General features: G+C 38.1%; 1 protein-coding gene across 1 annotated transcript in view; it reads left to right on the top strand.

The window, feature by feature from the left end:
* Positions 1 to 15047, top strand: part of COL12A1 (collagen type XII alpha 1 chain) — a 106349-nt gene that overhangs the window by 24679 nt on the left and 66623 nt on the right. Inside the window, 5 exon segments of the mRNA XM_037391817.1 lie at positions 9324 to 9593; positions 11898 to 11954; positions 11957 to 12009; positions 12011 to 12164; positions 14480 to 14672. Coding sequence (XP_037247714.1) covers positions 9324 to 9593; positions 11898 to 11954; positions 11957 to 12009; positions 12011 to 12164; positions 14480 to 14672 — 727 coding nt within the window.

The raw sequence follows: 15047 nt of genomic DNA, 5'->3' as shown, positions 1-15047 counted from the left end.
TATCCCTGCTTTTTTCTCTGTGCTGTCAGTGGAGAGGGGAGTGCTTTGGTCTTCCTTTGCAAGTCTTAAGAGGCCTCTGGCTCTCTGTTAAACAGACTGAATTGTCCACTTCCTTAGGGAGATGCCTCAAATTTTAGTGAAGGATTGACCAGCTTAACTGTTTACATTTGGTGGAAAGGTTTTTATTGAGTATCTTTGTAGTGAGAGACCATTTATTAACATGGAGCTCTGGAGAGATCAAGCATTTGTCATATTCATAAAATAAGCTTGGCTTTTTACCCTATCACAAAACCTGAGCAACAGAAAAAAATTTTAAGGCATTGCCTAGAGCTTCAGTTAAAACACATTATAAATAGAGAGAGCAGTGAATTAAAATACAGTGGAATTGAAAAGATAGAGTAATCAGAGAACCAGAATTCAGCATCAGGTAGAGACTGTCTTGTTCTTTCAGTGTGTGCCCCATCCCCACCATCTTCCAGGAGGGCTCTGATACTGATTTGGACTTCCTGCAGTGATAAATTGTCAATAATAAGAAAAAAATTTCTGAAATTTGGTTGAAGAGTCAAACAATTTAAATGGCTAGTAGACTATAGCTCAGGAATGGGTTTGTAAGCAACCAGATGAGTTTAAACTGGATGTTGCACTTAAAAGGACACAAGCATTCCTGTAGGAGATTTGACTCTAAGCAATTAAATTAAAACCTTAGTTAAAAAACTCTGTGACAGATTTTGTCTTAATTACGAATAAATAAACATCCTAGCACTTAACTGAATTACTTTTTATTCAGATCCTCACCTGGGAGAAACCCAAATTTAAAATTACTTTTACCATTTTGACAGGTGTAGTTTTGTGACTGGAATGTATACCCTTTGATGATTAAGCTGGGTTTGAAAACTCTGTCAGGGTGCACTCCAGAAAATATTATGCTTTGCATTAAAGCTGTCTATTACATTTTTCTTGGTTAAATAAAATGTTAGTAAGAGCATATACAGATGTCAGTCATTACTGGGTGATCAAAGGTAAAGAATAGAGTACAAATTTCTTTTTGTATGACAGCAGAGGCTTCAGTCATGGTTTCCTCATGAAACATCCACTGTATATTTCAGTAATCTGCATATCTGCAGTTTCACGGGGTAATAAAAATACTTGAATTAGGCCAAAACTCTTTGGACATGGTCCATGCATATTTTAAAGGACTCTGACTAATGTCATGAAATGTTCTCAGAATATCTGTTAAAGTGGATATAAGATGACATTTCACTGTATGGTACTGTCTTACCTCATTGAAGGATAAAAAGATAATACCTTTGAGGAAAAAGAGACAATTAAGAATAAAAGGGTTGCAATTTTAGAACTGAAAGGTAACATTCAGACTTCAAAGCTTAGTGTAGAAATTTATTTGAGAAGTCATGCTGCCTGTGAAGCTAAAATAAATATGGTTGGACTTGGCTGAAAAATTATACAGGTCAGTGAAGTGAATACTTGACTAACTATTAGCTGAAATAACTTGTCTCACTGAGGCTGGGAATGGGACAGCTCTTAGCTCCTGGAGAAATAAACTTATCAACAGTAATGACAAAAAAGCTGTGAAAGGAAGCATAAAAAAGTGTTTAGTATTTCAGATAGTTTTTCCGTGAGCCATAGCGTCTGAGAAACAAAATAGTGCAGTGTGTGTTTTTCATTGCCAACAGCACTGAAGTACTGAGCACTTAAGTATTTTCCTGTACTAGGAATCCTGATGAGGCTTACTTGATGTCTTCACCATATGAATTCTCACCAAACCTATTTGATCAGTGATGCCATAGTTGCTGGCCACTCCAGTTCATCATAATATCAAGAACTAGACTTGAGATTACCTTTCAGGCTAGGACAGTTAGTTTATGGTATTGATATGTAGTCTAAGAGAAATCAGTTTGGGTGCAGTAAACATTTCAGCACTAATAGGAAAGTGAGAATAAGAGGAGCTGGATACAGTAGCTTCTCCAGCTATTGTATATTCAAGTGGCAGGAAATGAAAAATCCAATCTCAGATGTTTAGGGAATTTTACTGAGTCACTAAATGGTCCCCTGTGACCAAGGGTGTAGACAAACATTCTTACTGCCTTCAATAATGTTTTATTTTTCTCTGCATGTAGTAGGAGAGCTCACATGGGTAAGGTTGCAAGGGTAGCCTTCAGCAGAGAGAGGAAGACCGATAATTTTTCAGACTGCTCTAACATGATTTACAAGAACCTGTCTGCCCAGACATTCGCAGAAGGTCCTTCAGTTATGTATGTTATCTCCAAAGTATTTTGGAGCAGTTAAAAATTGCTCTTGGAAGGTCCTCCTCTTCCTCAGCTTTCCTCTGCATGGCAGTTTTTCAGTGTTTTGAAGTGGCTTGTTTGGTTCAGGACACTCAGGAAAATTAATCCACACAAACCCAGCAAGCATTCTGTGTACTTGATAGCATTTACCAGCTGGGTAATCTCTACTTCTCCTTTTGTTTTTCTTTTTGCTAAGTATATACTTGCCCTTATTGTTTCTCTGTATAAAACAGAGAACGCAAATATTCCCCCAAGTAACTGTAGATAATCTCTTCTATAAACTGTTTGCATAGCTATCTGGTCCAACCCAAAGATAAACACATGCCAGAGGATCAGAATTTTATGAACTGTTCACAGACAAAATGAAATAGAGACTTTAGCAAATTGAGTAATCAGAAAATGACTCACTTCTGTGGGTGCTGTTCCATACCATACAGGTAATTGTTATTCAGAGAGAATGGGTTGATTTCTTTCTTGTGTTTGTAGAGTGGGAAAAGGGAAACAGTGTTTTTGCCCCTTTGTTGAAGAAGTGTGCTTTCCTTCTTCAGTAATCCAGATTTTAGGAAATTTATAGTGCTCTGATCTCTTATACAGCCTTTTTGAGTCTGCAGTTATGAAGTACCATCCAGAGGTGAAAGTTCTGGAGCTTTATATTTCATACTGCATTAAACATAACTGCACATGCAAAATATGTGCTGTAGAAAACACTCCACTTTTATCTTCTCACTTTCAAAGGTGCATGGTGATCCATCATTAGGCAGCTTTGCTCGGAACCCTTCTATAAAGGTGCCATGGAAAAATTTTCCTCAGGCATATTTTGTTGGCTCTGATTCCCCTCAGCTCACACAAAGTCGTTGAAACTGCTGAAGTAAATTAAATCAGTGTAGACTGCTGTTTGCTGTGTGGTGGCACAAGGCTTGTGACAACTGGGGGAACTAAAATTAGCAGTGATGGTTATATTTGATGATATGTTCTACAGATTGAGGAACAAGTAAGAAACACCCACAGCAGTGCCTTAGGGAAAAGTCTCCCTCCTATTCCCCTAACAACCCAAACAAACCATATGCCTTTCAGTTTTTTAGGGGATCATAAGATCTTACCCAAGTCATCATACATCAGAAATAAAATACAATGATAAACACAGTGAGGGCAGTGAGTGTAAATGCAACAGACAGTGAGCGGTTTGTGAGAGCTACTGTTTTTCTAATCTGTTTTTTAATAAGAGAGGTGGTTATAAGTCTGGCAAGAATCTGGTTTTCTGCCCAAAGGCATGCTGTCAGATGAAAAGAACATACTGTACATTAGCTGCTAAATAGATTAACTTTCATAATTTGCTGTTGTTTTAAACAGAAACAAATTCGTTGTGAGATTAAAGAATCTACACAGAAATGTTTAATCTTAATGATTGAAAATTTGGAAGCTGCAGATCTATTTTATGAGTGTCCTTTTGCTGGCAGTTACATATTTTTAAAGAACAGCTTTAAGAATATTTCACTTACTGACTCTAAGCAGGGAAGTCATTACACTTTTAAGTATGAATTTCAGAGAAATTGATCATAAAAGCCTTTTTTTCAGAGAAAGATTCAGTGGTCAGATTCCCATCTTGCTTGCACTGAGAAATTTCAAAGCATTTCCAGTTATACCAGTGAATTTCCTAGGCTAGAAACACTGTTGGTGCCAATGGACATAGTTTTTTTTTTTTAAATAAATGAGACCGCTAGTCTACACTAGCAGAAAGTCAACCCATTTTTTGTACATTGTAGTATAAACAACAAGAAGTGTGGTATATTATATTCAGGAGGTAAATCTGAGAGATAATTATGTCATAACCTCTCCCCTTTAGAAAGAGAATCTATGTTTCAATGATATAGGGCTCAATCCTGCCATCCCATTTGATGGGTACCTATTTGTTCTGTGAGGATTGGGCTGTACTAAAGCAATATATTAAAAAAGTTGTCATGACTGTGTAATTTTTCACTTTTAAGTTATTTTATGTTGTATATATTTCTTAGAGTTTAGGTTTGGGGATTGTGGGGTGGTGGTGTCATTTTTGGTCAGAAAGTAGAAAGTAGTTTTTTGGTAAATAATTTTTTTAAAAATTGTTTTTATAGTAACATAAGAGTGCTTTAGAAATTAATGACCTCCTACAGGCAGCATAGTACAAATTCAAGTGACATTTTCTTACAATGAGGTTTTTAGCATATCACAGGGACTTTACGTAATGTTCAGACTTTGTAGTGCTGCTTCTGTCCTGACAGAAACAAGGACTCAGTGTCCTCAGGAGATTTAATGCTGTTTCATGCATTTTAAAAATTATACATTCCAAGATTTTTGAGCCTGACATTTGAAAATGAGTTATGATAATCTGTGGAAAATATCTTAGTTTTACATGGGAAATTACATATATATCAGAAAAAAATTAACACAGGAGAAGGTTGAATGAACAATAAAAAGATATTTCTAGGCAGCTGAGAGTAGTGTTAACTGGTTTACTGTTGGAAAAGACATATAAAATATTAAAGGGACTGAGTATGAATTCCTTCCTGAGCAGGGACTCAGGAGTGCTCTGGCCAAAATCCCTCATGCTGGAACTCTCCTGGTTTGCATCTTCTCACCTTTCTGTGTTCCCAGCAGCAGAAGAGCAAGAAACCTGCTGTAACGGTCAAGTGAGCATTTCCTTTGTGTGGCAAGTCCTTGACTCTCACTTGCACCATGTCCACATCCCTTCTTTACGTGCCTGATGGCTGGTACTCCAGGAATAACCAACTACTTTGTGCTTTGGAGGGAAGGATATCAGACAGCCAATGTGACTGCCTCCTCCAGTGCTGAGGAGAGTTGGACCATTAAAGTAAAACCTTGAAGTGATTCTGCTACTGTCTCACTGTCTCATCTGATGTGCGCACTTGGATCCTTGGCTGTGGCAGCCTAGCCTGCTGACTCCTGATGTATCCCATTGTAAACAGGCAGGACTCGGGCCATAAAGTTTTGGTATATGCCTCTGCAAGAGAATGCTCATTTATTCAGTTGATTCTGACCTTTTAGGATGCTGGCTTAGATCAGTCCTATGTTTAATTTAAATGAAACACTGGTCTGCATGAAATTTACCACTGCAGATTGTTCTTGAAAGCTGATTTTAAGAGCACATACAGAAAATTGTTTAAACTTTGGGCCCAAACTGCATGTACAACTCCTACTGAAATCTGCTGGAGTTGTGTAAGTGTTTCTGAGGGGAAAGGCCATTTGAATAAGGCTTTTTGATTTTTATGAAGGTCAACATTTTAATTTTAGCTGATTCACAGTCTTGTGTTCAATAACAACAGTGATTGCTGGAGAGCTGTGGGAAGTAATCCAAGTGGACACAGGGAAACTGCATTAATTGTGTCTCTGGCATACTATAGTGGAAAAACTTAATGTGGAAACTTGACATTGCAGAAATCGAGAATGGGTGTAAAAGCACCTGACTGAAAGATACCAAATCAATTTTTGAGAGTGTGTCTGCACTGAGAGATGGTAGAGATGTACAAGGGACTGCAGATAGACCAGCTCTGAGATAAAGACTGCTAAAGACAATCTGATAGCCTGAAACTGGTGACTAGCTTGCTCATCCAGGCAGAGGTTTGACCTGTCCATGCAAACACTCTCTTTTACTGTGTATATACTCACTGTGACTTGCAGCTGTGCTTATACCAGCTGGTTTGGTGCTCCAGAGCATCATAGGACCTAATGCTTGTTAGGGGATAATTTTAAAAAATCAACTATTTCCTCACTTGCTGATGACCTGGGGGCTGTATGAAGTGATGAGCATACTTTAGCTTCCATTTCAAGTCAGGAAAAATCAGGAGTCTTTCAACAACCACTTGTGACCTGAGCAGCCAGCTCTTTTTTTTCTTACAGTGTATGTTGTCTTCCTGTGCTCCTTATCCATACTGTTTAAACAAGCAGTCAAGAAGTAAGTGTACAACAAGCATTTCTGAACATGTGGACCAAAGAACGGAATAACTGCTTAGGTGTTACAGTTGTAGACTTTTTTTTTCTTTTTTTCTTCTTCTTTTTTTTTTTTGTGTGTGTGTGTGTGTGTGAAACGTAAGCAAGGTAACTAGATACTTTGTTTTAAACCAAGGGAAAAATATTTAAAAGATCAAATGTTTGCTAATAACTACATTATGTCAGTGTTATTGTGGAGCATAAATATGTTTCATGACTCTGAGTGTAGCAGCTTTGATAATATTTGATGGAATCCTAATAATTTAAGGCTTATAGTTGAACTGCATCTTAAACACAGCTGCTCCCCTAATACAAAAACACTAGGAGATCCAGTGAAGCAGAAAAAAGTTGTCAGTGAACTTCCACCTCACACATGAGGTGCAAATCAAGTTAGTGTGTTATGTTAAAAAAGTGTTCTTGGTTGCAGTGTAACGTATAAAAAGTCCAATTTCCCTTAGTAGGTAGGTTGTCTTGTCAGCAGTTTCCAACTATTTGAAGTAAAAATTTTCCATTTAGTTCTAGTGGTTTGGGAGGAATCCCAGTCCCTTTTCCCACTCTTACCTTGACTTTTAAAAAAGACATTTAGTTCTAAAGAATATTTCTTTCAGAACCATCATATTACAGTAACTGGTGTTCGTTATAGTCCATTCCAAACAAATTATTTTCCTCTGTTATTTAATGACCTCAATAATGACTTAATCAATAAAGGTTTTAAATATGCAGTTGTTTTTGTGGTGTTTCCAACATATATCATTAGCTGTAGTGTCCAAGAGTAGGCTTGCAAAAAATTGTGCTGTGGTAGCAGATACTTTAATACTGAAATCATGTTGTGGCAGGGCCATGTTTTAAAGTAGCCAAAATAAAGTGACTTGTATATTTATATTACATTAAAATATGGAAAGAAAGTTTTTTATTGTGAGACATCTGTGCATTCTATCAAGTTAAGTTTTCCATATTTTTTCCATTTGGATTGCTTGAATATTTTTTTTATTATATGAAAAAGCCAAGATTTGGGAGTAGAAGCTTAAGAGCAGACAGAAAAATTGGTGTAATTTACTTTTGAAGGCAAGTCCTTTTTTCAGGCTTCCAGGAAAATTGGTCTTTGGAGTTTAGATTCTGCTCTGGCTTTCATTTAATGCAGTCACTGAATTTGGTGAGACTTCATGAAGCATGAGCTGAATCAGACCTTTTCACTATAACTTTTTCACTGTGTGCAACTGCTATTGTTGTGAAAAGGTAAACAAATGAACTTTACCCAGACCTCTGTATCTTAAGATTTTTTTGCAGAGAAGATGCCATAAATTTTGGTGATTTATATTGTGAGGCTAAAACTTGGTTTGAAGAGTAAGATTGTAAGAACTGATTAAGAGTTAGGATAGGAAAATAATTGTCTCCAGAAAAACATGATGGGATGTCCCAGGACTGTGAATTAATATCAGAAAAACCTCACAACAAAAGGAATTCTAGTACATGCTCTGTTAGCTATATTTGAGAGTCAGCTTTGCGGTTTGAGTGGTACCCTCTGATTCCGTAATCTGTGTAGTTGGTGAATCTTTATTATACTGTAAACATTGTTTTCAGATAGCTTGATATTAATTTCTTTTCATTATTAAGCCAAGTGGCATTCATAGGCTCAGTTTTAATGAAGTTGTGCTGGCAATGAGGTATTTCCAAAATGATGCTTTGTACAGGTAGTCCTGTTTGCTCCAGTGGGATTATGTTTGGAAATGTTGCAGATTTGCAGTGGAAGTGAAAGACAAATGAATAGGAAAAGTGAAAACACAGTATATGACTTTGAGCAACTTATTGCTTAGTCTTGGACTCAAACTGCTTCAGGCTTCTGAAAACAGCGAGGTCTGTTCTTGCAATGAGCCTAAGCAGTGGAAATTAGATAGGTACTGAATTTCTCTGTGTTCAAAGAATTTTGAATCTGGTCCTGTGGCTGCTACGGTATAATATAGGGATATGTTTTTATCAGTGAAGGTAAAACTTAACTGTGATGTTATAAGGCCACCTCAAATGTTTAAGTTATCTTGCTAAGCAGTCTCTCAGCAGTGTCCTGTACAGTAAGAAAGGCCACAGGGAACACGCATCAAAGAATCAAGCACTTCTGTGCGTATGTGGCTCTCGTTTTGTAGATCCCTTTTGCAGTTTTTGCTACAGCGGGGCCATTTCATTAAGTCCACCAGTCAGTGCTCCTTTCCTGCCATCAAAAGCCAGCCAGCAAGAGGAAAATTGAACCTACGCTATAGACGTATGTTAAACATTAAACAGAGACAGTCCTTTCACTGCACCACTTTAGACCAATAAGCTCCATTTTAAGCAGTGGAATTGCTCTGGTGTGTTAGGTGAGACTCACGCATCCAGCTGACAACTGGATTTCACAGACTAACGAGCTGTTTCCTTTGTTCCAAGCTGGCTGGAACAAACTCCAGGGAGGAAGGAGGTACAAATCTTATGAGTGGAAAGATGGAGACTGTTTTCTACTGTAACTGTGGCATGAAGGAAACAACACTGAAAATTAGTTGTAAACATAAAATGAAATAGCTGATAGATCTGGTAAGCGATAGTCGGGAAGATAAGAATAGTACTATTAAATAAGAAGATACGGTTGTCAGAGAAAAGACTGTTTGACTCAGGTAAAAGTTTCCTGTATTTACTCCCCAGAAAAAAGTTACACACATGAGGATGAAGATGAATGAATGAAATAAAGTTATTTACTTGAGAGTTAAAACCTACCTAAATGAGCTGCAGCATATTTAAGCACTGGCTTCATTCCAAATCTGATTAAAGCCATTTTTATTTTACATATTCTAAAACATGACTGCTAAGTATCTTGCATGGCAGGAGATAGGATCATGCATAGTCTAAAGTTAAGTTTAAGCGTTTTGTGGAACTACAGATGTATATTATTGAAACTAATATTGATGGGAAAAGTTTGGTTTTGCCTTTATGATCATTTTACTTTTCCATTTGTACCTTGCTAACTTTTGCTGTTTGTAATTTAGAGATAATTTTCTGTTTTCTTTCTTGCAGAACGTGGTTCACCACGTAATTTGGTTACCACAGACATAACTGACACTACAGTTGGGTTATCATGGACACCAGCTCCAGGAGCAGTTAATGATTATAGGATAGTATGGAAATCACTTTATGATGATGAGATGGGAGAGAAGAGAGTCCCTGGAAATACAGTGGATGCTGTGCTAGAAGGCTTGGAACCAGAGACTAAATATAGGATTTCAGTATATGCAACCTACAGCAGTGGAGAAGGAGACCCAGTAGAAGGAGAGGCTTTTACGGATGGTGAGTGTAGTACAACATTACCACTGTTTGCAACATTCCATTCTTTATGAAATTATCATATTTTAAAGAAAATGGACCTTATTTTTCTTCACCATTTTTTTGCTGTAAAGTCCCTCCAAACAAAAATGCCACCTCAAATCAGTCAGTTCTGGCTTTTTGTTTGACCATTAAAGAAAGGAAAATATTTTCTATGTAACATAGGTTTGGATTCAGCAAGAATTACTTCAAACTTAAGGTGTGATTTTTGTCTGCAAATTACTCTGAAGCCAGCCTTTCATGGGTTTGGTGTGACTGCTGGAAATCAGGTGGAAGAAATGTTATGAATAGAGTAAGGAGGAAAGGTGGGGTAAATTCCTACAGAATGAATAAATTTCCTTTCCAAACTATTGCCCTTTCCAGTCTTCACAGTCCTCAAACTGAGACTCACTGGGTGATTTTGATGTTTGTTATTTACCTTTCCCAAGGCTCTTCTTTTTTCTTACTTGCTAAACATTATGTAGTATTAGTCAAGGCAGGCTCAAAACCTCTTGTGCATAGTAGGCAAAGTGAAAAATACTGAGAGGCCAGGGATAGCTTGTTGCCTTATTGCAAGAACTGGCAAGTAAAGGAACCAGAATGAATGAAGGGGTGCCCTGGATCAGCCTGAATGTTTCTGTTTGTCTAAAGGGGCCATGTGAACTGGGGTTGTGTAGTCTGGAGAGGAGGAGACTCAAGGGGGACATTATTGCTCTCTACAACTACCTGAAAGGAGGTTGTAGGTAGGTGGGGGTAGATCTCTTCTCCTAGATAACGAGCAACAGGATAAGAGGAAATGGCCTCAAGTTGCACCAGGGGAGGTTTAGATGGGATATTAGGAAAAATTTCTTCCCTAAAATGGTTGTTAAGCATTGGAACGGGCTGCCCAGGGAGGTGGTGGGATCACCATCCTTAGAGGTATTTAAAAAAATGCGTAGATGTGGTGCTTAGGGACATGATTTAGTGATGGACTTGGCAGTCCTGGTTTAACAGTTGGACTGGATGATCTCAAAGGTCTTTTCCAACCTAAATTATTCTATGATTCTATGACTCCATGTGAAGACAGGGCCTGAGGGAGTGCTCCAGGGAGGCATCATGTGTTCAGATGTTCTTGTACTCCTTCTTAAGCATCTGTTTTGACTGCTGTGGAGACAGGATGCTGAACTATGTTAATGTTTGTCCTTCACCCATATAGTTGCTCTTAAGGTCTTGCAAGAGTAGTGATTGCTGCTCTTGGTTAGAGCTGACTCCCCAGCATCAAAGCAGACTGCTGTCCCACATCTTCCTTCCTTCTTCAAGAACAGCAGCATTAGCTGTCCTGCCCTTTCCGGGTTAAGCAGGCAGCTTAGCCATATCATTTGTTGTTTCTCTCAGTGTGCTGTCTGAGGGAACTGGCTGCCAGGCCTACCCATAGACCCAGACCTGAGGCTAACTAACATTGCATCTTTCTGGTACAAACACAAATAGAAATTATCAGTTCCTAGGACTGGGAGAGGATACTGTACCCTGCAATTCCTACCTTACCATGTGATGAAATACTGACCAATCCTGGCATGCCAAGAAGGTTCTGTTTTGCCAAAACCTAGATGGCTTGTTCCAGCTGACAGCCAGCATTATGTACCTTTCAGTTCACTTCAGATCATTTGTAACATTTGTACAGCCTGGAAAATATTTCTGAAAAGCCAAATGCTGCAATTTGTAGAGAAAATGCTTTATTAGTCCATGTGCTTATTTCAGCACATATACTATCCTGCAAATAGTGGTGAGTGATTTTCTGAGCATTTGGAAAGTCACTCAACGCTGTTTGCAGGATAGTTTGTGTGGAACCCAATACCCAGCAGTTTAGCTATTTACCGGTACCTTATCCAATCTGTAAACTCAAAACTTAGAAAAACTTAATTCTATAGGACATTGTGTTCATAAAAAATAATGGCTTTATAATTCATCATTTTCATTTGAGAGTGCTGAATCCATTATTTAACAGATTACTTGAAAGTGTGACTAAATAAAACTCCCAATTATGCCATGCTTTCCTGTAATTTATACTTCCGTCTTTTTTTTTTCTCTGTAGTAGAAAGCACACTTATGTTTAGTCCATTTCAGTTAAAAAAAAAAAATTAACAATAGCCTGTGAGATTCCTCTGTGTCTTCCCCACAATCAAATACTTTAATTTTAAAGTGGGCAATTTTTTTTTTTTTTAATAGAGCAGAATGAATTTTTTAGGCATGAATTTGAATATATCTTCATATGACAAAGTAAACATTTATCTGTATTTTTACACTGAAAAGTGTCACCAAATGCCAGGACTGTGACAGTAGACAACGAGACAGAAAATTCAATGAGAGTTACATGGCAGCCTTCACCTGGGAAAGTCTTGTCATATCGTGTGTACTACCGACCACGCAGCGGAGGAAGGCAGATGTTTGGAAGAGTAAATGCTCCTGCTACAAGTATAGTGTTAAAGCGACTTAAGCCACGAACTACATATGACCTCAGTGTTGTTCCAATTTATGATTTTGGACAAGGAAAATCAAGAAAAGCAGAAGGAACAACAGGTATGCAAGCTTGTACAGGATTTGATAATTAAAGTTTTGTGCTTAAAATTAATAATGATGATACATAGAAAAGTGTGATGGAGTCTGCCAAGATCATGAATTTACAGGCAAATAGAAGAAAATGTTAGAAATTTAGGAAAGCTTGATTTGTTGGAAACTTCACTGTGGCATAGCCTGAGCACAGCTTTTTGTTGTTGATACTGAGGTTATAAAATATGGTTGAAAATACTGGACTTGTTCGGAAAGACTGTCATCAGAAGTCAAAACACAGTGTTCTGTGAGGAAGACGGTATATCAACAGACTACCTAAGTGTTGTCTGTAGTTTCATAATTTGCCTTTTGGTTGTGAGTATTGATTAAAAAGCTACCCATCATCCTACTACTTAGATTTGTTTTCTTTGGTCACCATATTTCCTGTGGAGAAACTGAGGTAATAAAATGGAGTAGATAATTTTGAAGAGTCATCAGTGGAAGCCTGACCTCAGAGGCCATGCTCTTATGGACAAGGTGTCTTCTGTCTCAGAAGCTGAAACTTTAAAACATTTATTAAGTCCTGGTGAAGGGATTTTTGCAGTAAAAGCAAAAGTAATTTTCTGCTTTGCCTTTAGTATGCATCTGATGCTGGTATTTAATTTTGTAAGGAAATGTCCTCTTGACATCCAGAGCAAATCAACCAAATCTAGAGTCAGTTTTCTGCTCCCACAGATAGAAAGCCATTACCAAATGAGAATTTTTTTCAAGGTATTTCTACCCATATGGGACTAGTGCCATTCGCTGAGGTACACTATAAGTACTTCATGCCATTCTCTGTTCTTTGAACATATGTCATATCACATGATGATGGGAAGTAAGAAACGAGTCTCCTATCAGTGGAGGTATGGGTACCTCTATTACTAGAGGAAGATTTCTTTTTAAATTAAAACGTTTTTGATGCAGAGGAGCCATGAAAACTTGATCAGCTCTTGACCAACACTGAGTTTTTCAATATTGAAAATTATACTGAGAAAAATCTCAGATCATCCAGCTGCTTTTGATTTTTGACCTGTTCATCATGACACGAATATGCCTCCTTGCTTTCAGTGTAAATAGTTGTGGTGGTAATCACTCTTTGGAAGCCAGTAGAGCCTGAATGATCTTGTTAGTTGAAGCTGTCACGATAAGTCAAGGAGTATCATCAGAGATGAGACAGAGAAGCTGTATTTTAACTTGTGAGTGGGAATGTATCTACAGTTTTTCAGCAGCATTCACAGTCTGAGAACATTTATGATCTTTCATCTACAGTTAGACAATTACATAGGCACAGGGATAAGACAAACTTTTTTTTTCCCCTCCACCATTTCACTCCAAAGCTATAGCTGTGACTTTGTGTTTACTATAATTCCCATTTTTGCAACTTTGAGGTTACACTGCTGAAGTTTTTTATGACTGCACTTCAGAGTTACACAAAAGCAAAAGTGATGCAGAAGGTAGTAGCAGGCTTGTTAACTGCTGTCTGTGAATGCTGACCTGCACTGGGCAGCCGTTAGTCTTCATAGGAAGTTGCTCTTGACCTAAAAACCTCAAGCTGTTTGGCTGGCACTCCTCTGAAGAATTATTTTTTGACATATTGCCACACCCGTGGTTGGTGAAGTTGCTTGAACTGTCAGGCCCTGAGCCTGTAAAGGGAGAGAACTGTTGGCAGGACCTTCTCTATCAAAGGGTCCTTGCTTCCACCCTGTCCATACTCTGACCTCTGGGACCCAGGGATTTGAGAAGGAAGGATGTTTGAGACGTGATACCGGTGTATGAATAATGGCTGGGTGTGACTTTTGCCTGCACTAAATTCTGATTTTTCCAGCGTTGATTTGAGAGGAAGCTGCTTCCATTTCTCTCTTTTGGTCTACATGGCTCACCTACTTGTTGCCATTTGAAAGAGAAAGGGCTAGTTTAAGCTGGTAATCTAGTCTTTCTTCATAATTAGTAGAGAGGAAGACTGATGGTGGTTAGTCCACCTGTTGTCAACATTTATTGTAAGATCAGATGGATGTTCAAGGTAGGTGAGATGAATTGTTATCTATCCCTCAGTCACTTGACTGTAGAGGGAGCCTTGGTAACAAACTTAGCCTACATACCTATTGGTTAGAGAGCTAAAACTAAGTGAAGTGACTCTCACCTCTCACATCTCGGTACTCGTCTTTATGTCAAAGGAAAGGCATGAAGAGTTTAGGACTACTACTAATACTGGATTTGTATATGGATTTTTACATAAAAGCATACTTGTTGATTTTTTTCCAATAAGCAGGCCTGATTTAAACCCTTTCTTTCCATCCTTGCAGCCTCTCCCTTTAAACCACCTCGAAATCTGAGAACTTCTGATTCTACTATGTCAAGTTTTCGAGTAACCTGGGAGCCAGCCCCAGGGCGAGTGAAGGGGTACAAAGTAACTTTCCACCCTACTGAAGAAGATGGGAGTCTTGGAGAATTAATAGTGGGGCCATATGACAGCACAGTGGTATTGGAGGAGCTTAGGTATGGATAATAATTAATGTGGATTTTTTGTTGTTGTTGTAATTTTAAATAGCTTTAGCTTAGGGTTTTTGTTTAATCATGATCTGGGAATGAAACACCTGGCAAAATCTACTGTAAGTAAGAAAGTAATTTTGTCGATAAGCTGTGAGGATCTTGTTATGCAGTTGCTGAAAGACACCTGGCAGGGCTCTTTCTGAGATTATTCATTCACATCGCTTGTGATATTCTCACAGGAACTGAAGGAGGCAAAGTTGTGAGCAGAGGCTGTGTTCTGCATTTTGCATATGAGAAAGCTAATGGGATACTGAATAAAGCTGGGATTTCTAAAGTTTCCTCCCAAAAGTTCCTTACCTCATGTTTGTTAATAAAAGCTTA

Source organism: Falco rusticolus, chromosome 6, assembly GCF_015220075.1.
Source record: "Falco rusticolus isolate bFalRus1 chromosome 6, bFalRus1.pri, whole genome shotgun sequence".
Classification (NCBI taxonomy): Eukaryota; Metazoa; Chordata; class Aves; order Falconiformes; family Falconidae; genus Falco; species Falco rusticolus.
This window is presented reverse-complemented; position numbering and strand designations above follow the sequence as displayed.